Source organism: Lissotriton vulgaris, chromosome 9 (assembly GCF_964263255.1).
Source record: "Lissotriton vulgaris chromosome 9, aLisVul1.2, whole genome shotgun sequence".
NCBI classification, from domain to species: Eukaryota; Metazoa; Chordata; class Amphibia; order Caudata; family Salamandridae; genus Lissotriton; species Lissotriton vulgaris.
The window spans coordinates 134563707-134588843 of NC_141697.1; the positions used below are offsets into that span (position 1 = coordinate 134563707).

The window sequence follows — 25137 nt, forward strand, 5'->3', positions numbered from 1 at the left end:
TTTATGGGGTGTAGGGACCCCTTCCCCACTGTTTTTGCCACCAACGACTGTGGACCATTAGCCTTACTACACAGGTGTTCAGGCCGATCCCGCCTCCAGGGTCCTCTGCGGTTACCAGGTACTTTCCTTGGCCTGGCCAAGCACCCGCAGGCACTTTATTCGCTCAAGGTTCCCCCTCTGCTCAGCTGTCTCATCGGGCCCAGCCTCAAGCTTCAACCATTGCTCACTCGTGGCCCAGCCTCTTCTCCTGATAGTCCGCTCCAAAACCTAGGCCGCGTTCTGAGTGCGTGGAGGCCCCCACTCACTCCAGCCCAGCGGGATCCGCAATCTTCACCAGGGTTGCTCCCATCTCTTTTTTTTTTTTTTTTTTTATTGAACCTTTATTAGTAGTATATGCAATTACAAGTATGGGCCTACAACCATCCCGGCTGGCCACTAAGTTAAGCAAGAGTACAGCAATCAATATGCAAGGTCATAGCATTTCGAAGAACCGGGGTCGTAAAATACCAGAACAGATCTTGTAATCAGGTGCACAGACTTGAAATCAGGATTTGAGAGGTTCATTTTCAAATCAGGAACTAAAAGGGTGTCGCCCAGTCGTACACGGTCCTACAATACTGCGCGCGAATCAGGATATCTACAAACAGTACAGCTACGAAGGAATTATCGGGGAAAGATACACAAAGCAGGAGAAATGCAGGCACAACCCCAGCACGTAGCGAGTCTAAACCCCACCCCTCAAAACTAAACATATTGCAGAGACCATGAACGTCGACGACACTAAAAAGAGAGGAAAGACTAAAGGGCCATAGAAACAAATACCGAACGAACGCCCATCCCCCAACCCCCCACCCTGCACACCCGCAGAAGGCCATGGCCTACCCCCCCAGCAGCGTGCCTGTCGCCCTAATGGAGATCCGAAATATAGAATGAAGATGATGAGAATAAGAATAAGCGGAGGAGGGCCCTCTGTCTTGCCGCCCGACCCCGCCCATCACCCCTACACCTGGGGAAATCTCAGAAATGAAGTAGTACAGTACAGAAGAACATCAAGTCCCGGCCATGACAGCGATAAATCCCGATCAAACATACCCACAGCACCGTCTGTTAACAATAAAACCAATAGACTGCGAACCACATCATCCCTGTCCCTGTCTGGCAATGGTACCGCCAGAAGTCCACTCGTCAACCGGTTGACAAAACAGCCCGAGGGGTCCAAACAATCTGGGCGGGTCATTTCGGGGCGTAGCCATAGGAAAGTACAGCCATCCAAACCCATCCAAGTATCGACAGCGGAGATCCGGTAATATCGACGCTGACCCCGGAAACTTCCCAGAGTTCACACACAGTAGTACCATCCAGGAAAGGAGAGTCACACAGTCCAGCAAGCGCCACAACATAGCTGGGGCAGTCCAATAAGGAAAATAGCGTTTTGTCCCCAGCCGCCAGTTGAACATGTGTCCTGAAGAGACATCCACACGTGTAACCATGTCGGCCCAAGCGGACACGGGAGCCGGGTCTTTCAGTGGCTCTTGGTACCTAGGCAGGGCCGGGACTCCCTCCGCGGACTCAGCTGCAGATTCGTCGGCTGTCCCTTGGGAGCGGACCGTGGCCGCTAGAGACGGCGAGACAACAATGGCGGCCATTTTTCTACCCAGGTCTCGGGCATGACAAATTAGGGTCTCGCGCAGAACCGTTAGGGCAGCCAATACATCCTTGGATGTGGGCTCCTGCGTACGTTGCAAGCATCTCGGCCCCACTCGTGCGACAGCCGTCCGACATGGACCGGAGAGGAGGGCACCAGCCGCCATCATAGTCAATTTGGCCCCGTCCCTCTTCACCTCACTCAGGGACCAGGCCCCAGTGCGGGGTGTCACGAGATGTACCACCGGGGCTCAAAACTGTGAGGCGGGCTCCCCGAAGGAGAGTCACCAAAAGGCTAAAATCCCTGCTGCACCCCGGGAGTCGCCCGCCTATATCGGGGGCAATCCTTGGTTATGCCCAGGCAAAAAATTTGGGGAGGGGGCAGGAGTCATGTGCCCCCTCCGATCCTGTCTCGCCACACTGCCCCTCAAGGGTCACCGCCAAGTGGACCCGGCCTTAACCGCCATCAGCGGCCCTTCAAGTCAACGGCACCCTCCGGCCGGCTCCTCACCGCTACCAACGGCCGTTGTTGTTGCAGCCGCGGCCGGATGCACGTCCAGGTCAACGCCCCGGTCTCCTCACCACGTGGGCCGCAGAGCAGTCGGGGGCCAGTTCTTAGGTACTGCCGCACGCAGGAGCCTCAGGAGCAGACGGTAAGTGTTCGTTCTCCTTCTCCTATTAAAGTACGCCTTTGTGACTCAGGATAAACGCCAGGATATACGTGTGGGGCGAAAGGGCTCACGGAGCCGAGCGACTATGCGGCCATTTCGAATGCCTGCTTGGCTCCTCCCCCCCCCCCCCCCCCCTGCTCCCATCTTTTTGGTGTTCGATACCCCCTGTTCCGATCTGGGCACCGAGAGGCCACCCGACTCCTTACTGCCTCTTGCTGAGTCTCGCAGCCCTCTGAGCGTCTCATGTGTGGGCTCCTCTGTCTCGAGAGCCCCACTCGTTTTTGTTGCCGAGAACCCGGGCAGGCTCCAAGGTCTCTGCTCGTACCAGAGTTGGCCAATCAGCCTAGCAGCCATGGGCCATCTCGAACTCTACTGTGACTCCCAGGGATTATTCCGCCATCTTGGAGGCGCTCCTTCTGGGCCGCCACCAGCGAATCTCACCACACTCGTTCCCCTGGGCAGTGGGAGGCCCAGAATCTCCTCCGGGCACCCTCCGGCCTCCGAGGCTACCCCAGACTAGCACCCGGGTCCCGGCTGCCATTGGAACATCCGGATAATTTGCGGGCTGGCGCGAAGCTACAGGCTCACGCGACCGCCATTTTAGGCTCCCAAGCCACACCCTCAATGAAATAGTAACTTTGAAAAGGGCTAAATCATTCATAATAAATAGGCAGATATTGCTCTTCTAGGCCTAGGTTAGTGCTGGTAAACCGGTAACTGAGAAACCCATCTCTAGCTGAATATTAAAACACGTTCAGTTAGGCTTTCCTAATACAGATTGATTTTGCCCTCCTAGGGCTTATTTGACAAGTCAAGACCTCTATCGCTTCTCTTTTTTTCTGAAAGTTCCAATTTTAGACAGCTACTTTAAGGTTTTTGCCTACTATTAGTGCTCATTGCAATTTTGTTTTTGGATGCCAGATGTATTGGGCAGGATTGATCTCTAAGGAATCTGTTTGCTTTTTTCCATGACTGTTTCCCACCACTTCTTTAGGGCACTGCTTTGTTTTCAGGTCTAAGGTAATGAATCCAGGTAAACATTTTGGCTTGAGAAGGAAAAGTTGTTTCGCTATAACATTAGTTTTCTGGCTGAGGATTGTTCCAACTTCACAGAGTGGTCAATCATATGAAGATGTCACATTAGGGAAGGATCGCTCTCTGGAGCGAAATAGTTACGAGTAATGAACTCTTTAAAAATTCTGGAATATTTACTTATATAGTCTGCGGTGTGGTTAGAAACAACATAGAATGATAGAGGTACTCTTTAAAAATGTAATATATTAAAAATAGTGTTCCATAACCCTTGCACCCTGGTGGCAATTGTGACATTTATGACTATTGTGAAAATATCTACGATATGAACTTGGAATACAAGTCATTTTTCTTTGCAAGTGAGTAACTTTTTCTTTTCAACTATTTGTAGATGCATTAAACTCTGGTATCTTGTAAAATGTATAAATGTCAAGGTAAATAGAGATTAACTTTAAATGAGTTTTTAAGCACTTTTTTCTTCTCTTAATTAGATAACTCTGTAAAATCGTCCCCTAGTAAAAATGTTCCACGTTATGAGAGGCATCTGTCGAGACCTGCTGATTCTCAATTGGAAGCCATAACCCCAAGTAAGCATGCTCAAGCGTAAATGTTTTTGATTTTCTCATGATGTTTGCAATGCGATGCTTGTCTTTAGTAGCTATTATAAAGAAAGACTGATGGATGTTTGGAAATCCTTCTATGTTTTTCCAGTGATAGTGGTCTTGTACGTAGTTTCTGGAAATTACAGATTACTACTTCCCCCTACAATCTTTTTTTGAGTGAATTCACATGTTTTTTTCATTTTTTTTCTCTAATTTTATTGCTCTCCAGCATTGGGTCTTTAATAGATTTACGTGTGAATCTTTCCTTAACCTTTAAAGATTTTTTTTCCTTAAATAGGACCTGAAAGACTGTCCCTTAAGTAACCTATTAGCCTTAGAATATTCTAACCTTACCCAATCAATTTGAAGCATGCTGCACCCAGCACCTCTAGAAGACCTCCGATCTCCTCCATATATTGTGAGAAAATAAGTCTTTAACAGCTCTATTTTAATCTTCTGTTCGGATTTGGATTTTCTACTACCTTTCTCTAATTTTACGATTTCTTCTGGCATACTATATCAGAGTTTTACTGCCTTAAAATTTGGTCCAGCAAAAAGTGAACTCCTAGGAATTTATCCCACATTCTCCTAAGAGTTTTTTTACGAACCGGCAATTCCTGGGGTAGAGTGGGGTAGGGTGGATAAGGGTTCTTCTGCATTGACTGCTGCCATTTCTGCACTTTCTCTTGTCTCTCCATCACCTTTCCATGGGTGATCCTCATCTGGACTTATCACCCCTTCACCTATAGCACCATTGATGATAATCACCTACCACCAAGATATACTTGTAAGCCCCATCAGTTATAAGGGGCGGCAGTGATCCAAATATACAGAAACAAGAGGTTTGTCTGCACTGGGCGTGTTCTGGTGGAGCCTTTCATTTGTTGGCAGATGTGAAATTCGAAGATGTAGTCTTTAGTTTGTTTTGTTAGTCCCGGACACCCATAGCCCTGTTTCAATGAAGAAATAGTTGCTGTAACGTCTGTGTGCGCAGAACCCAAACCCTTGTGTGCTGCTAGTATTAAACTTTGCCTTTGTTCCATATTTGGTATTACTCTATCCCCCACTCCAGGTATCTGAGCATATGGAATGTTTACATCTAACTTGTAGGAATACTTGAGTGGAATTTTTTTAGATAGTGCTGAGCTGCCCTTGCGTGAAGCAATGGCAGCCACCATTATCTCGCCGCCTATCCCCGTTTTAGAACGAGTAATTGCAGCTACGGAGGTCGTGTGTACAGCCCCCCTTGCAGCTTCATCAGCCAAAGAATCGAAATTTGCCTAGCATCGTAACAGTGAGTTTCAATTCTATTAAATACACAGAGGCGAGAATTATGCTTTTCTTCCTTCGCTTTTATTTTCTATAACACACAGCAGCCAGAAAAGCAATAAAAAATGACTTTTCCTCAAAACAATAGAGGAAAACATAATTTCCTGTTGACCAAAACTAAGCAACACTTGTCAATAACCATCAATTCCCATAAGTCCATAAGGTAGTATAGCCACTGTGTCCTTCCACAATATCCATGAAACATAGAAAGGTCCTCCATCCTTGGAAACCCTCCTCCTTCTTCACGCAAGTCACGCCTGAACGTTAGTGGTCCTGCTTGGCTCCATCATTTCCTGTAACCTAAGGAAACTACGCGAGATTACTCAGGACTTCAATTTCAGGACTTCAATTTCAGGACTTCAATTTCAGGACTTCAATTTCAGGACTCCAATTTCAGGACTCCAATTTCAGGACTCCAATTTCAGGACTCCAATTTCAGGACTCAAACACCAACACTTTGTGAATGCAGTTCTTTCAATGTAGACAACAAAGCATATGATAGTAAAACCTTTAAACCAGTTTACTTACGTAAATACGGGGAAAGGTTCGCACAGTTTCGTGCCCTGGGAGGGATAATCCTCGCCTCTGTGTCCTTAATAGAATTGAAACTTACAGTTACGATGCTAGGCAAATTTCGATTCTCTGTCCGGACCGGAGTCTCCGAATATGCTAGTTCAAAGCTTATTTACCACTAACTGAGCAGTGTCCACCACCGGTTTGAAATAAAACCGCTTAAAGGTCCAGTCCGCTGCACGCATCAAGTCCTCCAAACGGGCTCTCCGAGTAAAAGCTTTAGAAGCCATTGCGCCTCTGGCTGAATGAGCACTGAACTGTTTAGTGTCAATTCCCGCCTCCTGCATGACCCACCGCACCCACCTAGCAATAGTGGGTGAGGAGACAGCATTATGTGGTTTCCTTAAGGCAATAAGAAGTTGTTGTTCGTCCGGAGGATGAAGTTCCAGTGTCATATCCTCCTACACTTGGAGGCAATTCACCACACACAGTTTAGGGACATTCAAAAAGGCTGGGTAAGAAATAGTCCTTGAACCGGATTTAGTACGGCGTCTTACTATAAACGTAACCCCCTCTGGGGAAAAAACTTGAGCTGAAATGTCCAGGGCTCGAACTTCGGATACCCAGCGACCAGTAACCAGACATAGGAGCATGGTCAACTTGAATTTGAATTTTAATTTGAATTTGAATTTGAATTTGAATTTTAAAATATTTATACAGCGCACGTACACCCAAAGGTTTCATGGCGCTACAGTAAGCAGAGTCTCTGAGGTCATGGAGCGGGGAGAGAAAATGAGGAGAATTTATGAGGGGAATGCTTTGGAAAAAAGAAAGGTTTTTAAGGCCTTTCGAAAGGGCTGGTATTGATTGGAAGTTCTGAGTTGCATCGGAAGGGAGTTCCAGAACACAGGGGCGAGGGTGGAGAATTTAGACCCTCCCCATTTCTTACGACGGAAGCGAGGAACTGTGAGTAGGTGGTGAGCAGAGGAGCGAAGTTCCCTGGGGGGGACATAAGGTATGATCTCCGAGGAAATAAAAGCAGGGGACCTGCCTAGCTGGGCCTGAAAGGCGAGACAGCCCACCTTAAAAAGGGAGCGTTCGCGCACAGGGAGCCAGTGCAGGGATTTCAAGAGGGGAGTGGCGTGATGGGATTTCGTCAGGTTGTATACCAAGCGGGCCGCTTGGTTTTGGACCAGCTGGAGACGACGTACGCTATAGGCTGGCATGCCATGGTAAAGAGCGTTGGCATAATCCAAACGGGAGATGACCATGGCCAGTACAATAAGTTTCAGGGCTGTGAAGGAGAAGAAGCGGGAGACTTTACGGATAGTGCGGAGGGATAGAAAAGAGGAGGAAACCACCGAGCTCACCTGGGAGTGCATAGTGAGTTGATCATTGATTTTTATACCCAGGGTTTTGACGGAGGAGGTAGGGGGTGGGGGGGGACCAAGTGAGGAGGGCCAGAAGAGGGGGGACCAGGGACTGGAGCAACCACCTGTCAGAACAAGCTCTGTCTTATCTGGATTTAGTTTCAGGTGGTTGTGATTCATCCAGTCCCGGATGAAAAGCATGGTGGATTGGAATTTAGATTTGGAGTCAGGGGAGTGAGACAGAGAAAAAATGAGCTGGAGGTCATCCGCATAATTGTATACGGAGACCTCCATCTGTTGAAGAGCAAAGATGAGGGGGGCTATATACAAATTAAACAGTAGGGGGGAAAGGGAGGAGCCTTGGGGGACCCCGCACACTACCTTCCGTGGTTCAGCCCAGAAGTCCCCCAGGCGAACTGCCTGGGTGCGTCCGCTTAGAAAGGAGGACAGCCAGACCAAGGCGGTGCCTCCGATCCCCGCCGCTCCGACACGGGAGAGTAAGATGGAGTGATCTACCGTGTCGAATGCGGCCGAGAGATCGAGTAGCACCAGGGCCTGGGGGATGCCAGTGTCCATTCCCTCTCTAAGGTTGTCCAGTACAGAAAGCACGACCGACTCGGTGGAGTGAGCCGGTCGAAAGCCGGCCTGACGGGGCGCCAGGATTCGGTTTGCTTCCACGTAGGAAGATAGTGCTTTGGTGACATGCCGCTCCAGGACTTTCCCTAGGAAGGGGAGAAGGGAGATGGGGCGGTAGTTAGCAGGGACGGAAAGATCTGATCCAGGTTTTTTTAGAATGGGCAGGATTATGGCAGATTTGAGAGCGGGGATGACCACGCCTTGGGCCAAGGAACTGTTAAGAAAGGTGAGGGGGGGTAGCGGACAGTTGGTGAAGACATGAGCAAGAATATGAGCAGGACAAGGGTCGTGAGGGGAGCCAGATTTGACCAGAGGGAGGAGGGAAAGGAAAGAATCTTCTGTTAAAGGAGGGAATGAGTGAAGGCGGGCGTCTGTCGGGGGACAAGGAGGGATTCGGAAAGAGGGGGAAGGGGGAAGAATATTGGCCCTGATTGTCGCAATTTTATCCAAAAAGTAGGAGTTCAGGGTATCACAAAGAGGTTGAGAGGGGGAGGGTGTAAGGGTGGTTCGATCAGAGTATGCGAGTTTCTTAATGATGGCAAAAATTTCTCTGGATTTGTTCTCCGCAACTAGGATTTTGGAGGAGAAGTACTCTTTTTTGGTGGACAGTATGGATTTCTTATATTGCTGCAAAAGGGAAGTGTAGTGTGATTTAAGCTGAGGGCAGTACTGTCTTCTCCATGCTCGTTCTGCGTGGCGGACCGCTAGTTTTTGTGCCTTCAGATCGTTATTGAACCACAGGTTGGAATCATTAGTCCGTTTGGAGGAAATGCGCCTCAGGGGAGCGATGGAATCGCAGGCTAAGAGTAGCCACGAGTTGATGGAATTAGCTTGAACCGCTGAGGGCAGACCGGACAGATCGGGGCAGGAGGAGGAGAGAGAGGAGGCTAAGGCAGCCAGGTCTACCCGCCCCCAAGAACGGGCCCAGATGTTTTTGGGGTGCGAGGACTTGATAGGCGGTCCGAGTTGAGAGGAGAAAGAGATCAATGAGTGATCAGACCAGGGGCAGGGAGAGATGGACAGAGAAGAAATAGGGCAGTTCAGAGACCAGATTTGGTCGAGCGTGTGTCCATGAATATGGGTCGGGGTATTGATATGCGAGATGAAATTAAGAGAGCGTAAGGTTTCAGAAAATTCCTTGGAAGTGGAGCATTCAGCTGGGTCGGAAGGCCAGAAATTAAAATCACCCAGGAGCAGGACGGATGAATTGTTTACAGCTAGGGAGGCCACCAGTTCTTGAAATCCGTCCAAGAAGGTAGGCGACAGTTGAGGAGGGCGGTACATAAGAAGGCAGGTGAGGGGAGTATGGTAACAAAGAGAGCGAGCGACTAAAAAGTCGGCCGTGCCTATCGAGGGAAAACTGATAGGTTGGAATGGTAGATCCTTTCTGGCGATCAGGGCGACACCCCCTCCAGATTTAGCCGTTGGGCGGTCAGCCCGGAGGGCATAATAGGTGGCTGGAAGGGAGGCAAGGAGATTAGGGAGGGAGCTGTCGCGGAACCAGGTCTCCGTAAGGAATAGGAGGTCTGGTTTATGGATATCAAGCAAAACTGACAGTTCGTGGCAATGCTTAACCGCGGACCGCGTGTTGAGGTAGAATATGGTAAGTGGGACCTGACTGGGTCCGGCTGGGGGATTAGGACGGGGAGGAGAGGGCAGGGGGGGAGGGAGGGGCGGAGTGAGAGGGGCGATCGGAGTTGCTGCGGCTGTGATGCCCAGATTCTTGATATGGAACGTCAGGGAGGCTTCAATGGGCCTGCTGGCTTGAAGAGCGAGTAGCTGTGCCGATGAATATTGTAATGGGCCGGGCAGGAGAAGGGGCCTAGGCCCTAGGCGCGTTTGGTCGCGGACGGGCGCAGACGGGCTTGCCTTAAGCGCGCCTTCGGCGCGCAATCGGCGCGCCCGCTGCGCTCGTCCGCTGCGCGTCCGGTAATGGCACATGATTTATGGGAGTTGAGGGAAGGGGAACATGGGCGTGGCCTCCGAGAGGGGGCGTGGCCTCGGCGCTCGCCAAAGTGGCGTGAAGTATTGTCCAAAGGTCGGTGACCTCCCGCCGCAGCGATGAATCGGCTGCGCGGGGAACCGGAAATGAGCAGGTAAAGTAGGTTTTATTAAAAACAAGTACACGAGTAAAATACACACAATTCTCTCTGTTAGTCAGGGTAAAATTGCTAAAGGTCTGCTCCCGGCTTCCGCCTCAGGAGGACTCGCAAGACTGGGCAGGACGCTCGTGAACAGCGTCTATTTAAATGCGCTGAAAGTGGGCGTGGCCTCCGAGAGGGGGCGTGGCCTCGGCGCTCGCCAAAGTGGCGTCAAGTATTGTCCAAAGGTCGGTGACCTCCCGCCGCAGCGATGAATCGGCTGCGCGGGGAACCGGAAATGAGCAGGTAAAGTAGGTTTTATTAAAAACAAGTACACGAGTAAAATACACACAATTCTCTCTATTAGTCAGGGTAAAATTGCTAAAGGTCTGCTCCCGGCTTCCGCCTCAGGAGGACTCGCAAGACTGGGCAGGACGCTCGTGAACAGCGTCTATTTAAATGCGCTGAAAGTGGGCGTGGCCTCCGAGAGGGGGCGTGGCCTCGGCGCTCGCCAAAGTGGCGTCAAGTATTGTCCAAAGGTCGGTGACCTCCCGCCGCAGCGATGAATCGGCTGCGCGGGGAACCGGAAATGAGCAGGTAAAGTAGGTTTTATTAAAAACAAGTACACGAGTAAAATACACACAATTCTCTCTATTAGTCAGGGTAAAATTGCTAAAGGTCTGCTCCCGGCTTCCGCCTCAGGAGGACTCGCAAGACTGGGCAGGACGCTCGTGAACAGCGTCTATTTAAATGCGCTGAAAGTGGGCGTGGCCTCCGAGAGGGGGCGTGGCCTCGGCGCTCGCCAAAGTGGCGTCAAGTATTGTCCAAAGGTCGGTGACCTCCCGCCGCAGCGATGAATCGGCTGCGCGGGGAACCGGAAATGAGCAGGTAAAGTAGGTTTTATTAAAAACAAGTACACGAGTAAAATACACACAATTCTCTCTATTAGTCAGGGTAAAATTGCTAAAGGTCTGCTCCCGGCTTCCGCCTCAGGAGGACTCGCAAGACTTGGCCGACAATTCTTTCAAAAAAAGGTATTTGTTAGGTTGCTAAGAGAGGAATAAATTCAGAACCAAATTGACGTCCCACAGGACGGAATACTGAGGCTCGGGAGGTAATGAGAGCCGAATGCCCCTGAGTAATCTACAGACAAAAGGATGACCCTCAACAGGGGCGCCGTCGATTGGGCAATGATGCGCCGAGATGACCGAACGCATTGCGTTAATGGAACAAAATGCTAGGCCGTCCGTTGCCATTTCTGCTAGGAAATTGAGAACGGGTACGACGTCTGCACCATGGGATCCAAACCCCGTTGCAGACACCAACGCATCCACCTAGTCCAGGCTGAGCGATAGCGCTTCGAGGTACTATATGCCCAGGCTTTAGACAGGAGTGTCTCAGCTAGTCTCGAAAGTCTTAGGAGCGACCAACGTCTCCTGAAAGCCGCCATGCCATCAGGCGGAGAGATCCTTGAGTGACTATGTGATGAAGCTCCTCCTCCTCCGGATTGAGGAGGAGATGAGTAAATAGGGGGAGTAGGATTGGAAAATCCAAGAAAGTTCCAGAAGAACTGGAAACCACTCTTGGGACGTCCAAACCGGTGTCACCGTCACCACTTCCGCTGACTGACGGCGGATTTGAAGTAGTGTGAAGTAGTGTGGCTCACTGGTTAGAGGCGGCAGACCAGAGAGCAGAGGACGGCCCGGGACCAGGGTTCGATTCCCGGCGCGGCAGGTTTCTGGACCAGGGTCAGCGGACTCGATAATTCTCTCGCCTTGGTGCCCACTCTGATCAGCGATCACACTCGGCAACTCTGGGCATTAGCTTGCCTCATCTTCACTAACGGCCCCACCAGACTGCCGGGGATGCCTGGTCTCACCCTGGAGATACCCATTAAGGGACCATCTCTCAGGGAAGCCAGGAAGGGTTTTGCAGCGGTCGAAGCGCCTTGGGACCCTACGGGTAAGTAGTGCGCTATATAAATGCCTATACACATACATTTGAGCCACCGACCTCCGGACCATCGAGAAAGGCTGAAAGGCATAATCCTTCTCCCGACTCCCCTCTTTGAGAAACTCATCTGTCACCTCCGCCAAAGGGTCGGGTCTCCAGCTGAAGACCCGCTGAAGCTGATGACTGGATGCAAAGAGATCCACCGAGAACGGCCCCACAGGCCCTCCAGCCACTGAAAGACCTGAACATCCAGCTTCCACTGGCTGGAATCCCTCAGGTGTCTGGAGTGCCAGCCTGCCACCAGATTCGCCTGGTCCGGAAGCTATTCTGCCGTTACTGAAACATGATGGGCTACGCAATAGTCCCAGAACTCCTTCACCATGTTCGCCAGGGCGCGGGAGCGAGAACCTCCCAAATGGTTGACATAACTGACTGCCGAGATATTGTCCATCTTTAGTAGGACACATGACCTCACTGTGTCTCTGGTCCAGCAACGCACTACAAACTACCCTGCAGGAGTTCTAGGCAATTTATGTGCAGCCCCTGCTTGTCTAATGACCAGGCACCTCCGGTGGAGAATTCCCCGTACCTGGCGCCCCACCCTGATCTGCTGGCGTCTGATTCTATCACTAGGTCTGGAGTCGATCCAAAAATCGCTCGACTTTTCCAAGCCTCTATATATGTGTCAGCCACCACGACATTTCCTCTCTTCCGAAAGAGGAACCACCTGATCGTACGAAAGGCATCTTCGGAGATGGTGTTCCTTCAGCCGTTGGAGAGCCCGGCAGTGCAGTGGCCCCGGAAAGATTGCCTGGATGGACGAGAAGAGTAGACCCAACACCCTGGCAATCTGCCAGAGAGGTCTGATCTTTGGAGATAGTTTGTTTCAGCACATGTCGGATTTTCACAAGTTTCCGGGAAGGCAAGCTTAAGGAGGTCCAGACGGAATCCACGACAAACCCGAGGAACGTTACGTTCTGGGTTGGAGTAAGAACTGATTTGCTGCCATTGATGATGAAATCCAACCCCTGGAGGAGGGACTCCGCCTGACGAAGTTGCCGCATCAATTGTCTGGAACACTGGGCCATCAATAGAATGTCGTCCAGATAGACTATCATTCGAATGCCCTGACTCCTGAGGAACTCCACCACGGGATGAAGCACCTTTGTGAAGCGCCGAAGAAAGTCCGAACGGAAGGGTGGTGAATTCGAAAATTTGATTTTTCCAGCTGAACTGGAGGAATGTCAGATGAGGGGGATGAATTGGAATTACAAGATAAGCGTCTTTGAGGTCCAACCGGACCATCCAATCACCCAGAACAACATCCCGTAGGAGGTAATTGCCCTCCATTTTGAAATGTCGGTAAACCAACCAACCGTTGTAGTCCTTGAGGTTTATTACCAGACGCTTGCCCCCCATCTGCTTTGTCTACCAAAAAGATGTTGCTGAGGAAACCATTGGGGTGCAGAGATGTATGGCAAATGGCCACTTTGCGAAGCAATTCGGCCACTTCTTCGTCCACTAGCTGAACATCTACCCCTGAGAAGATGATGGGCCGTGGTAGAGCGATCTGACTGGGTTGATTGTAAAACTCGATGTGAAATCCCTGTATGGTCTGCAGTACCCAGGCGTCTGTCATAATCTGTGCCCACATGTCCCGGAAGGCCGCTAAACGACCTCCCATGCAAATGTGATCCGCAGGGATAACACTTACCGTTAGATCCACTGCCGGCGGCATTGCCTCTGAAGCCGCCTCGGCCACGGAATTTCTGTCCATAGGTGGGATAAAAGTTGTTATTGACCGAGGTGTGGTACTGTCCTCGTCTGGAGCCTTGTCCCCTTCCTGGGTTTTGCTGACCACTGCGGCCGGTTGCCGTGCCCCTACCGCGACTGACCTGTAGGGAGAAACGTGATGGGAAGACCCTCTTGATGTTGGAACGAGGTGAATGTGGCCACAAACTTCCCCAACTCCTTTGCAAATGGTTCCCCAAAGAGGCCCCCTTGCGCCACTGCTCCTGCTTCTGAGGAGGCTAAGTCCCCCAACTTCGGATCCAACTTAATTAATCGTGAGCGTTGGCGTTCCGTCGACAACGCAATTGGCGTTTTCCAGGAAGATAACCTCCCGATGCGCCCAGTTCGACAGGACGTCGGGAGATATGGTGTTACCCGTCTTTTTTGCTTCCTCCGCCATATCAAGAATCTTTGTTAGGGGCCCTATCGCGTCCAGGAGCTTATCCTGGCAGGAGCGCCAGGAACGATCAATGCCCTTGCGAAAGTCCTTGATATATTTCGCCAGGAAGGTGGCCATTTTAGAATCAATTCTGGGGTACAGGCCAGCTTCCCCTCGAGTGTGGGACGCGGACATTCAATGGGAGAAAATTCAGGTTACAGGTACAGTACGTTCTCGTTACTTTTGTAATCCAGTACTGGGCTCCTAGGTCCAGCACCGGGATCTCTACTTAAGACAGGTACGTAATTACATTTCAGTAGTTGGTACCATTTTTAAGGAATATTTCAAGTTTTCAAAAGTAGACATAGGATTCCTATGGAAGAAATTTAGATTACTAGTAAACACGGTTATGTTTACTTTTGCGGTTCAGTACTTGGCTAAAAGGTACAGTACTGGCTACTCTCCTGATTACAGGTGAGTACTTCGGAATTTGTTATCCGGCTGATTTTAGATTAATATTTAAAAGTTTCAAAACTTCACACTTAAAAGATTTTTCGAGTCAAACCAGTCAATGTTATCCTGTGGCAGGAAAGTGAGTCATCGGTTTTCAGGTGAGTACTCGACTGGTGAAGTTAAGGTTCTGGGCATAGACTCAGGGGTACTCCAGGGTCAGGTAGGTACAGTTGGTACACCCTCAGTTGCACAGGGGCGGCCAGGTGCAGTGGTAGTGAGGCCAATGTTATCCAATTAGAGGCAGGGGGCCTTAGTTGGTGGCTGCTGGCTAGCAGGCCATGCAGCTTTGGGAGCTGGGCTCCTGGTCACTTGCTCAGGCCAGATGGGGAAGTAGGATAGGGTGTAGGATGTGCTGCCAGGGGCACTCGGGCGGCTGTGTGCAGGGTGATTTTGAGCCGTTGGGCGCTCAATGTTATTCAATGACGATCTTGAAAAGGGAACAAAGGTTGCAGGCTCTGGGACGGAGGATTTTCTTGAGCGACCACCACTTCGAGGGGTAAGTTGGGATCTTGAAGGCAGCTAGGAGTTGGGCACAGGGGCCCGTGGGGCGCAGGGTGCAGGGATAGTTAGGCCTTGCAACAGTAAAATACAGCTTTAGGAGTTTTTGCCTGCCAAGGCTTGTAAAACTTAAACCCACATATCCTACTTTTTAAATACCATGCACCCTGCCTAATGAGCCTAGAAGGCCTATCTAAAGCGTGGCTTATAAAAAATAAAGAGGAAGGTTTAGGCATCGCAAAAGGTTTATTTTTTGTCCGGCCAAAATGGCAGTTTAAAACTCCACTACAGGCTGCACTGGTAGGACTGAGATGCATTTGTGTAAGTACAAAGCCCAAGATGTCAGGTCTAACATACTCCATCTGTTTTTACAGGTTCTTGTTTAAATGGATTTCTCACTTTCTGATGGGTCCTGCAATTTATCCACCATCATTCTTGTTCTGTTCGCTTTAGATTTTGTCTTGTTAGCCTTTGCTTCTGCTAGAAGGATAAGTGACTTCCAGCCCGTGAGATATATTGGGACCTTATCTCCAGGCCTGTGGACAAAAAATTGTACCACCAATTTCGGGTGGGCTCACTACCCCTTAAATCCTTCAGTTCATCCTGGGGCAATGACTCGACAAATTTTTGTAGCCATTGCCCCGGTTGTAAGGAAACAGAGGGCCATTTTTTGTTTGCCTGTCCCCAATACAGAGAACCCCGCTCGAAATGGCTAAAACCAATTTTTAAACGCTTGATATGCAAAAATTCCTCGGACGCAATATGGGCGTTAAAAACTAACACTACTGATTTCACCGTGATATGCTTGGCCAAGTATCTAGGTTGGGCATGGGCAATCAGAGTTAGAAAAAATCGAACTGCCTCATGATCACAAAGTGCAATGTATATAGTGGCTCTATTTTTTTTGTACATGTTGAATCCTTTCTCTTTCTTTTTATGATTAGTTATATTTAATGTCTTGTTTCTTAGAATAATGGTTTAATAACTTTTTAAATGTGGATTTTAGGCTTACCGAATATATGTCGATAATGCACTGATTTCATCTTTTTAATAAGATTTTGTAAAAATTTGGAGATTGTAACTGTTTTTGAATGTTTATAAAAATGTGTCTTTTATGATTTTATCATCGAAATAAAGACATTAAAACCTGAACCTGACTTGCATGCTCACTTCTTATTCACTTTGCATGGTTTTCTCTTAAATTATATTGAGGGTAAAGTCTGCATTTTTCTGAAATTATTCTCAAGCTTTCATCTTTGTTTATATATTTCTTTGTTTCTCATCCTTTCGAAGATGAAGAGTGGCTGTGTTGGTTAGGCAGAATAAAACAATCCAACATTATTTTGACAGGAAAATGTATTTGTGTTGTGATATTGGTCTGTTCGTTTAATAGTGGGGGTAGCATATTAGCAAGAGTATACATAGACTATCCCTGAGCAAATATGTTTAACAGTTAAGCTCTTTTAGGAATCAGATGATAACACTGTGCCTGATTGTTTTTCGGTTCACTGTAACAGAGAGGTAGTAGCTATATTGGCATGGTTGAGTACTTGTCCAAAAAATGGGAGAAGGAACCATTTGGATATTTGTGCATTCTTTCGTAAAGTAGTAATGATTGGATGAGTGAAAGTTGTTGCACTTTTTTAGGGTTGGTGCGATGTCTCTTATTCTCACTTGTGGAAGGATGTCTCGGAAATAGTTGCTGTATGGAATGTGCAGTAGCACCTATCCATTCAAAAACTGTTTTTTCTTTCTGTAGTGTTTTCTCATGGATGGTTCAACTCTTGTAGATTTTGTACAGCTTTTTCCTCCCTCACCATCCAGGAATCATTGATTTTGAATTTGACGTTATCGAACTCTATAGAATTGCACTGGGACAGGACACCTTCTGTCATGCAAGCTGAAGTCACCCCAACTCTGTTTTATGAATCGCACCTAGCGCCACCAGTGATTGCTTGCAATTTTGAAATGTCATCTGTGGCTGGAGGAAAATGTTTAAAAGACGTTTTGGTTAAAGGAGGGGAGGACTCCCCTGGTGACACTCATTCAAGAATGTTCTATGGCGAATCTTTCTAAAAAAAAAAAAAAAAAAACTTTCTCAAACAAGTAGTTTTAGTGAATGTTTCTAATGGATCTATTTAGCAAATCAACCCCCTGTAGCCATAAATGTAAAAGACTTTGAAACCGAGTATGCATTATCTCTGGGCAGTCTCTTCTCTCAGGAATATTATGAATACATTGAACTGAATAACCATGCACTGGGTCTATAAACTGGTGAGAATGAGATGCAGGATCCTAGTGGGGGGGAACCGTGCTCAAATGTATTGGCTTCATTGCAGATTGCAAACCTCCCAGTTGTATGGAGTATGAAAGCAGACACTGATCCCCCAGTTGCTGGTCAGTGGCAAAAAAAAAAGTTGGTAATGAGATGCAAACAGCACATTTGTGTTGTAAAAGTGAGTTTTTCAGCATACACTATTAAAATATTAGAAAACAAAACTGTCAATATAATAGTCTTGAAATGCCATACATGTGGAGTTACTCCAGTATTTATTCATTTTGTGACAATACCGATGATGGACTACTAAGATTTACTCTCTGTGGTCTCATTTATCCAAGTTGTGCTGTGTCCCTATTCAACAAACGACTCCCCTGTCATAGAAAACCAGCCTAATTAAGAAATGTTAACCTATAGCCCTTTCTGACTGAGTAGTTGAATTTCAACCGTCCTCCCTGACTTGCTACACATTTATGAGACCGTTTGAGGGGAATATTCAAATAGAGATGGGTTTTCTTTGTATGGGCTTGTCTGTTAAAATTGAATTAGAATATATAAATGTCTGCAGCTTAAGATGGCTGTTTCTGTTCTCTGCAGATAAGCAGAACTGTATGGTGAATTATATTGCAGCTCTTATTGGGATATAAACTGAACTCTCTGGGGACTTAGATACCTGGAGACTTGGAGTTGAATCCTTGCTCCATTGCTTGGCTAAAATGCAGTGATGATGTGCAAATCCATTACATTTTCCTGTTCCTCCGTTACTATATGTGCCAAAATTAGGAGCTCAAGGAACAACCATTCTTTTGAGTCACATAGTGTCCAGAGGCAATTTAGTTTGTGTTGGTGTGCTGTGCCTCTTTTCTTTATATAGCGTGGAACAAACCATTTGATTTATTTCTATATTGAGGGATGTTCCCAGCCACTCTGCATTTTTTTTTACTGGTTTTCACAGCCTGCTGTTTTGGCTTATTTCTTTATTGTAACATCAGATTTGTCACAATGGTGTCTTCATTTAAAACAAATATATAATATATATATAAATATTTTTTATAGATCTAAAGAAATTGAAAGCATCTCATTTTGAGAAGATGTCCTTGTTGGATGAGTACTTGGACCGTAAGAAGGAACGTCTTAATGCCATTACCAACTCCATCCAAGAGGTCAAGGTAAGGGGAAAAAACAAAATTATTTATTATAATTTGTTGTGTCTTAGTTTTCTCATTGAAAAGAAGATGAATCCCATTACCCGTCCTCTTATTCACACATTCTTGCTTTCCCAGAAAAATATTAAACCTCCATATTTTACTGTACGAAAATGGGAAACAAGACTGCTATCTTAGCAGGACAACATTTTGCATTGTACATTCTTTGTGGCACTTTGTTTCTCCTCTGTCACTGGTAGCCTCTCAATGGATTTCCAGTATTTCCTTTCTTTCTGTGTTTCACTACGAATTGGTACTGTAAGTCTCCTTTCACCACATCTTGTTCTCTCTGAGTCTTCGCTGCTATATTGTAACTTTTAGAATTTCAACTTGTTCTGTGTGCGGAAACCCACCAGTCTTCTGGGTCATGCATCTTAGGATTTTGTATTGTACAGCATGATCATTTTGAAGAAATACGGCTTGATGGATGCTGGCCATACTACTCTCAAAATTAACAACAGTAAACAAAACAAACAAAGAACTAGGGACTTCACTTTCAATCTCAAGGTAATGGCAGCAAATGTAAAATGCTATAAAACATCCAACAGTTCTCAATGTTACACGAAATAGCTTGGTTAAAGAAGAAATCAAGCTGAAAACATTAGCTTTAAACAAAAGAGAAGATGATCAATACTGACTGACGAAACTGAGAGAACGGGTATATAAAATAATCTCTCAAACACTGCTGTGAAAACTCTTATGTCCGCAATGGCAAGGATAAAACAGTCAACCTGGCAAGACCAAAATTCTCTTTAAACAGGACAAACAATTCTGAAGAGCGCCGTACAGTCAGTACTATGGAACTTCGATAAATCTGATGTGCCTACTCTTTCTATAGTAGATCCAGCAGGTATGTAACCAACAGAGAGCTGAAGATGTTTGTATGCAAGATGTAAAAAAAAAATATTTTAGTTTTTGAGAAAGTGCCTCTTTTGACATGGCTAGCCATCACTTTTTGCCTGGTATTTCATGTGGTTAAGATTGTAGTGCACTGGGTCCCTGCCTACCATGTTCCATATGACAGGGCTTCTTTCCTGAAACATATCAACAATTGGTACTTCTGGCCCCTGTAGGTCCCTAGTAAATGTTACCCTGGGTACCTAGGGCCTGAAAGCTGAAGAGGGTCCCCTGCTACCCCCTCAGTAGGACCATTGACTGCCCTTGCAGCTTACATGCCTCTGTGAGGTGAAAAACTAAAAAATGTCATCAAGGCACCCTGAAGGTATATGTAAGTCACCCCTCTAGCAGGCCTTGCAGCCATAAGGCATAGTGCACTATACCACAGTTGAGGGCATATCTAAATGAGTACACTGAAACGGGAGCGTTTGGTACCAAACAACTCCTTGTAATGATTCCACACTGATGCCAGAGTGAGATTTATTTAACCATGTACTAAGAGGGCACCTAAGAGATGTCCCCGAAAACATACTGACCCTGGTGTGGTAACTGACTGGTTTTATCCCTACCTGTTACTCCCTTAAAACACCCCTGTTGGAACTGGCCCTTCTTGCATCCCCAAACTTTTTTATTCTTCCTCCCTTATTTTTCCTGACCCGTGGCTGTTGGCAATAAGACTCTGCGCACTGTACCACTTCTGATCAGTGCTAAAGTGCATATGCTCACCGTGTAAACTGTTATGATGATTGGATATACATGATTGGCATATTTGTATCACCAAGAAGTCCCTAGTAAAGTGCACTGGGTGTGCCAGGGCTGGTGATGACAAATGCTACTAGTGGGCCTGCAGCACTGATTGGGCCCCCCACATGAGTAGCCCTACAATGGTGTCTCAGGCCTGCCACTGCAGTGCCTGTGTGCAGTCTAGGAATTGCAGGTGACATGCCCTGGTAGTGAATTACAGCCATTTTCGTTTTTCACTATTGTAAGGCTATCTTGCTCCATAGATTAACATGGGGGATGCTGGCTACAGTGGCTTCCAGCATTTCTTCCCATAGGAACAAGATAGGACATAAGTATCTAGTATCCCTGAACTCAGAATTTAATAACACATCTTTTAGGAAAGGTTGTTTTTATATCCTGTGTTTGAGAACAGCACTTTTAGAAAGTTGATGTTCTCTTGTCTGACCCTTCTGTGTGCCTTGGCCTGTTTGTGTATTGACTGTCTGGTTTGTGAGTGACAGGGGCTGGGGATTCCCCAGGAGGCTGGCTGAGTCAGCCCTAGGCTGAATAACTGCATTTGCACCTTGAGTGGCGGGAGGAGTTAGCACCTGGGCCTGAATAGGGCTGTGCCTGCCTGCCACAATGCTGGCTCCACCTCCTGCTGGGCGGCTGACGACCCTGCCCCTCACTCTGAAAGGAAAGGAGAAGCCAGGCAAACAAAGTGCTCAAGCAACACCCAGAACTGGTTCAGACCGGGCTCAGGGCCCACTTGCACAAAGAGAACACAGATTTTTAGGGGTATAAGTACAGGACCCCTGACAACAGAAAATTAGATCATCCTGGAATCAAGAAGGAACCTCTGCCAAGGAGAAAGCTGAATCTGAAGAAGGAAGACTGTCCTGCTGTTGCTCTGCTGGACTAGACTGACCTGTTGCTTTGCTGCCAAGGAGAGGGGGAGGACTTTGCTGTTGTGCTGTGTACCCTGTCTTGAAGGAATCTCCAAGGGCCTGAGAAGAGCTGGCTCCCAGTTCTGAAGTCCCAGGAACAAAGGACTTCACCCCCAACTTCTCTGAACTCTGCTGAGCGAGTTCTGTCCTTCCTAGAGTGCGTGATCCAGTTGTGGGGCCTCTGGAAGTTGTACCTGTGCTGGGAATCTTGAAACTAAGCTTGAGAGACTTTTGCAATCAAAGTGTCGCATCGCTCTCTTGCGGAGCGCATCCTCCATAGTGCAAGAAGTTCCCGCCGCTACGAAGGTAGAGATCGTCGCAGCGTCTGTTGCCGCTGCTAGAGCCGTTGCATCCTTCGTTTGCGGGACGCACCAGACCGGTGCGGAAAGCCTAACATCGCTGCGAGTGTCGTCGCAGAGCCTGTCGTCGCTGGGTGAGATCGTCGCACTGCTTGCTTGCGGACCGCATCACGTCGCTGCGAGTGTTGTCGCAGAAGCCATCGCATCGAAGAGGTGTGAGAGAGATCACCGCTGGTCCGTACATCGTCGCCCCGGAGATCGTCGCAACTCCAGAGATCGCCGCATCGTTCCTTTGCGAGAACAAACTTCCCACGGAACCTACGCACCGGAATCCATACAAGTGGCCTTCCTCCCCATACAGACCGGATTTGTCGCAACACACCCGCTGCTGCAGCGGGGCTGTCGCATCGCCTCCCCAGGGTCTCAGGAGCAACGCATCGCTTGTTTTCCACCGCATCAGCTTCTGCTTTTGGAACTTTGTCGCAACTAAAAGGTAATGTGAGTAAATGTGACGCAACTGTGAACTTTTCACGCATCTGTGGATTATTTTATCGCAACCTAAAGAACTTACATTACAACCGTAGGAACTCTTTTGAAACCATATTCTTGAACTGTGTATGTTGGATTTTTGTCGTTTTGTTCTTGTGTAGTTTAGATTAAATACCTTTTATTTTTCTTAACTGTTGTGGAGTCAGTTTGTGGTGTGTTACTGTGAATGTTGGTACAAATACTTTACACATTGCCTCCTGAAGAGCCTTGACTGCTCGTGCCAAGCTACCTAGAGGGTGAGCAGGGGTTATCTCAGAGGGTTTCCTCCTTACCCTGACTAGAATCAAGGGTCCCTATTTGGACAGTGGTACCTACCCCTGCCAACTAGAGACCCCCAGTTCTAACATTGTTGGTCAGGGGTGGGAATTGAACTTGTATTTGTACTAGACCCACAGTGATTGGTGTACATCACTAGTGAGTGCAGACCACTACTCCACCACATACATTTTTTATTTTTGGTTCCAGTTTTTTTTTTTAATTAGTTTTTATTGTTGCATCCATACAAACATATTCGCATGAGTATATATTCGTCGGTGCAGCGTCAACATTCAGCTACAACCAACCGCTAGCGCAACTTTTCCATTTTTATTTTTATGTAACTTTCAACTTTAAAGGTCATTGATTGGATATTTGGCACCGGTCAATTTGAACATTGCTTTGTTAATTAGAAACAGTATAGCGGTTAAGGCCTTGTACTCCACAGTTCGCATGCCTATTATCCCAGCCAGGAGAGCACGGGAAATCTTGGGGCCTTCCCTGCCGTTGCACTTTCCCACCTCCCTTCCCACCCCTACTCCATTTTTTTTGGTTCTAGTTTTGATCGTAACCCTGAAAGAATCCAAGCATCATGTCTCCGAATGGTAAACCAGCAAGTGATGTTGCAGAACTGGAGTTTGATATTGAAATGTTAAATGATTACAAAGTAGGTCAACTCAGGCGGTTCTGCAGGAACTTTGGATTCCCCATGAAGCGCTGCTCCAAGAAGGAGGAGCTACAGGAGGCCTTAAGGGCCTGGTGGGAGACCAAAAAGGCGGGGAAGACAGATGATGCAGAAGTGGATGAGGATGCACAGAGGGATGGTTTCAGGCCTCAGGATCTGCCTGTGTCCAGAGCGGCCTCAAGGGCTAGCAGCAACCATTCAGCTGAGATTTTTTCCCCAGAGGAGTTGGAGGAAAACCAAAGGGCCAGAGATCATAAATTAGAAATGTTGAGGCTTGAAATGAAGATGAAGCAAATGGAAAAAGAAAGGGCGGCGGAGGAGAGCAAACATGCACGTGCCCTAGAGGAATTTAAATTTACCTTGGCCCATGAATTAACAATGAGGAAGCTTGAGTTGGAGCTCAAGAGGCGTGAGGCAATGAGGGTCTCAGCTGAAGAAGAAACCTGGGTAGCTCAAGAGGTGAGCTTTGCTGAGTTGGAGGTTGAGTCCAGCTCAGATGGTGGCAGCATGAATTTGATATCTAGTGCGAAGAGAAAGGTACAAACACCCAGAGATGTGGCGCCTGACTTGAGGGAGGGGGTCGACATACGCCAGGGGTTTCAGGTTTATGATGTAGTTCCAGTGGAGTGCAGTGTCCCTGAAGTAGATTGGAGGACTGGCACAGGGGACCAAATTCCTAGTGGTTGGAGGGACACTCTACTGACTCTAGAAGAGCGGTACAGGGAGAGCGGTCCCCCCCCCCCCCCCCCCCCCCCCCCGGTAGAAACCTTGGTGTGTGTGTGTGTGTGTGTGTGTGTGTGTGTGTGTGTGTGAAGACCAGCCAGAAGAGTGTGGGTTGTGTGACAGACAGTCAGATACTGTCTTGCCAGTCTCAGGAGACTGGTGTGGGGTACTTGTGTGAGGCACTGGAGGGTGAGGCAAAGGGTAGCTTGGTTAACAACTGTGGGGGGCTGTGTGATTCATTTGTTGGAGAGCATATTTTAAGTCCCTGTTTTCCAGAGCTATGCCAATGCCCGGTGGAGTGTGAGTTCTTTGATCCCAGAGAGCTTGTGTTGGAGGCAGACCTCTTGGTGGATTCCAGAGAGTCTGAGTGATCCCAAAAGGAGTGGCTTCGATATCTTCCAGACCTGTGAGGTGGAAGAGGCTCAGTGTAGCCCAGTGAGGTCCCATTGTAGTGGGAGGGGTGTAGGGGCTCATGTCCAGTCTCAGTTGAGAAGGAATGAGTGTGGGACGATGTGTCTCACGGTGCCCGAAACCCAGTCTCGGGGCCTGGAGGGTTCCTTAAGGGAACACCAGGTTGGGGACCTAGACTGTACTTGTAGGCCATTTGAGGAGGATCTCCTAGTGTCTGTTGAACGGGGAGTACCTGTAACCAGGCCTCCATCAGTTCTGATGTCTGGCAGTGCCACTCCAGTTGGGAGGGTGCAGAAGTCCAGACTGAGGGGTGAGAGGGGGAAGGAGTCCCCAGTGGGAGAACCAGTGGGTCAGGGACCAGTCAGAAGGGCTGAGTCTCCCAGGAGTGACCATGGTGACACCACTTCTGTCCTGGGGGATCTTCCTGCACTGTCAGGTGGACAGGGGTCGGGAGATCTGTGCCAGGAAGACTGTCACGGGACACATGAGTTGTGTGTCCCCCTCAAGGGGGTACTGTAAAGTCCTGGTGTGCCAGGCAAGTGCACAACCGCAAGTTTTGGTCCCTGGGTTGGGAGACAAGGTTCAGGATCTGCCTGACCTGGAAGGAAGGGCATCTGTAACCAGTGCCCTGACCAATATGGTTCCCAGGGGCACCCCTCCAGTAGGGAGGGCGCAGCGCTCTGGAAGGGGGTGTAGAGGGAGGGAGTCCTCGCCTCTGACTCCGGTGCAACCTGGGGGGTTAAACCCTAGGTTGGGAGACCAGTTGCTGGAGGGAGGTCCTGAACTGGTAGGATAGTTGTGTTCTTGGTGGACAGGGTCGCCCCTGGAAGGAGGGCAGGAGTCTCACCCTGGGGGTGGACTAGGCCACACCCTTGTGTTGGCCAGGTGGGTACTGTCTACTAGTGTGGGCACACCATTGAGTGAAGTCCTGGTGCGCCAGGCAAGTGTTCCACCGCAGGGGTTGGTACCTGGGTGGGGAAGCCAGGTTCAGGTGTTGTCTTACCTGGAGGCGTTGGAGCCTAGGTTTGAGGGCCAGGTCCGGGGTGTCCCCCATGACCTGGAATACCAGTTGCAGGATAGAACCCCTGAACTGGTGGATGAATGGTGCAGGGTACCTGTGACAGGTGCCCTGACTATTGTAGAAGTGGGTACC

At 48.3% G+C, this 25137-nt stretch overlaps 1 protein-coding gene across 2 annotated transcripts in view; it reads left to right on the top strand.

Annotated features, from left to right (window-relative positions):
• Positions 1 to 25137, top strand: part of NUSAP1 (nucleolar and spindle associated protein 1) — a 240467-nt gene that overhangs the window by 124054 nt on the left and 91276 nt on the right. For both annotated transcript variants that reach the window (XM_086937197.1, XM_086937195.1), the window contains 2 exons: positions 3839 to 3934; positions 18347 to 18459. In XM_086937197.1, the coding sequence (XP_086793323.1) occupies positions 3839 to 3934; positions 18347 to 18459 (209 nt within the window). The remainder of the gene's footprint in view (positions 1 to 3838; positions 3935 to 18346; positions 18460 to 25137) is intronic.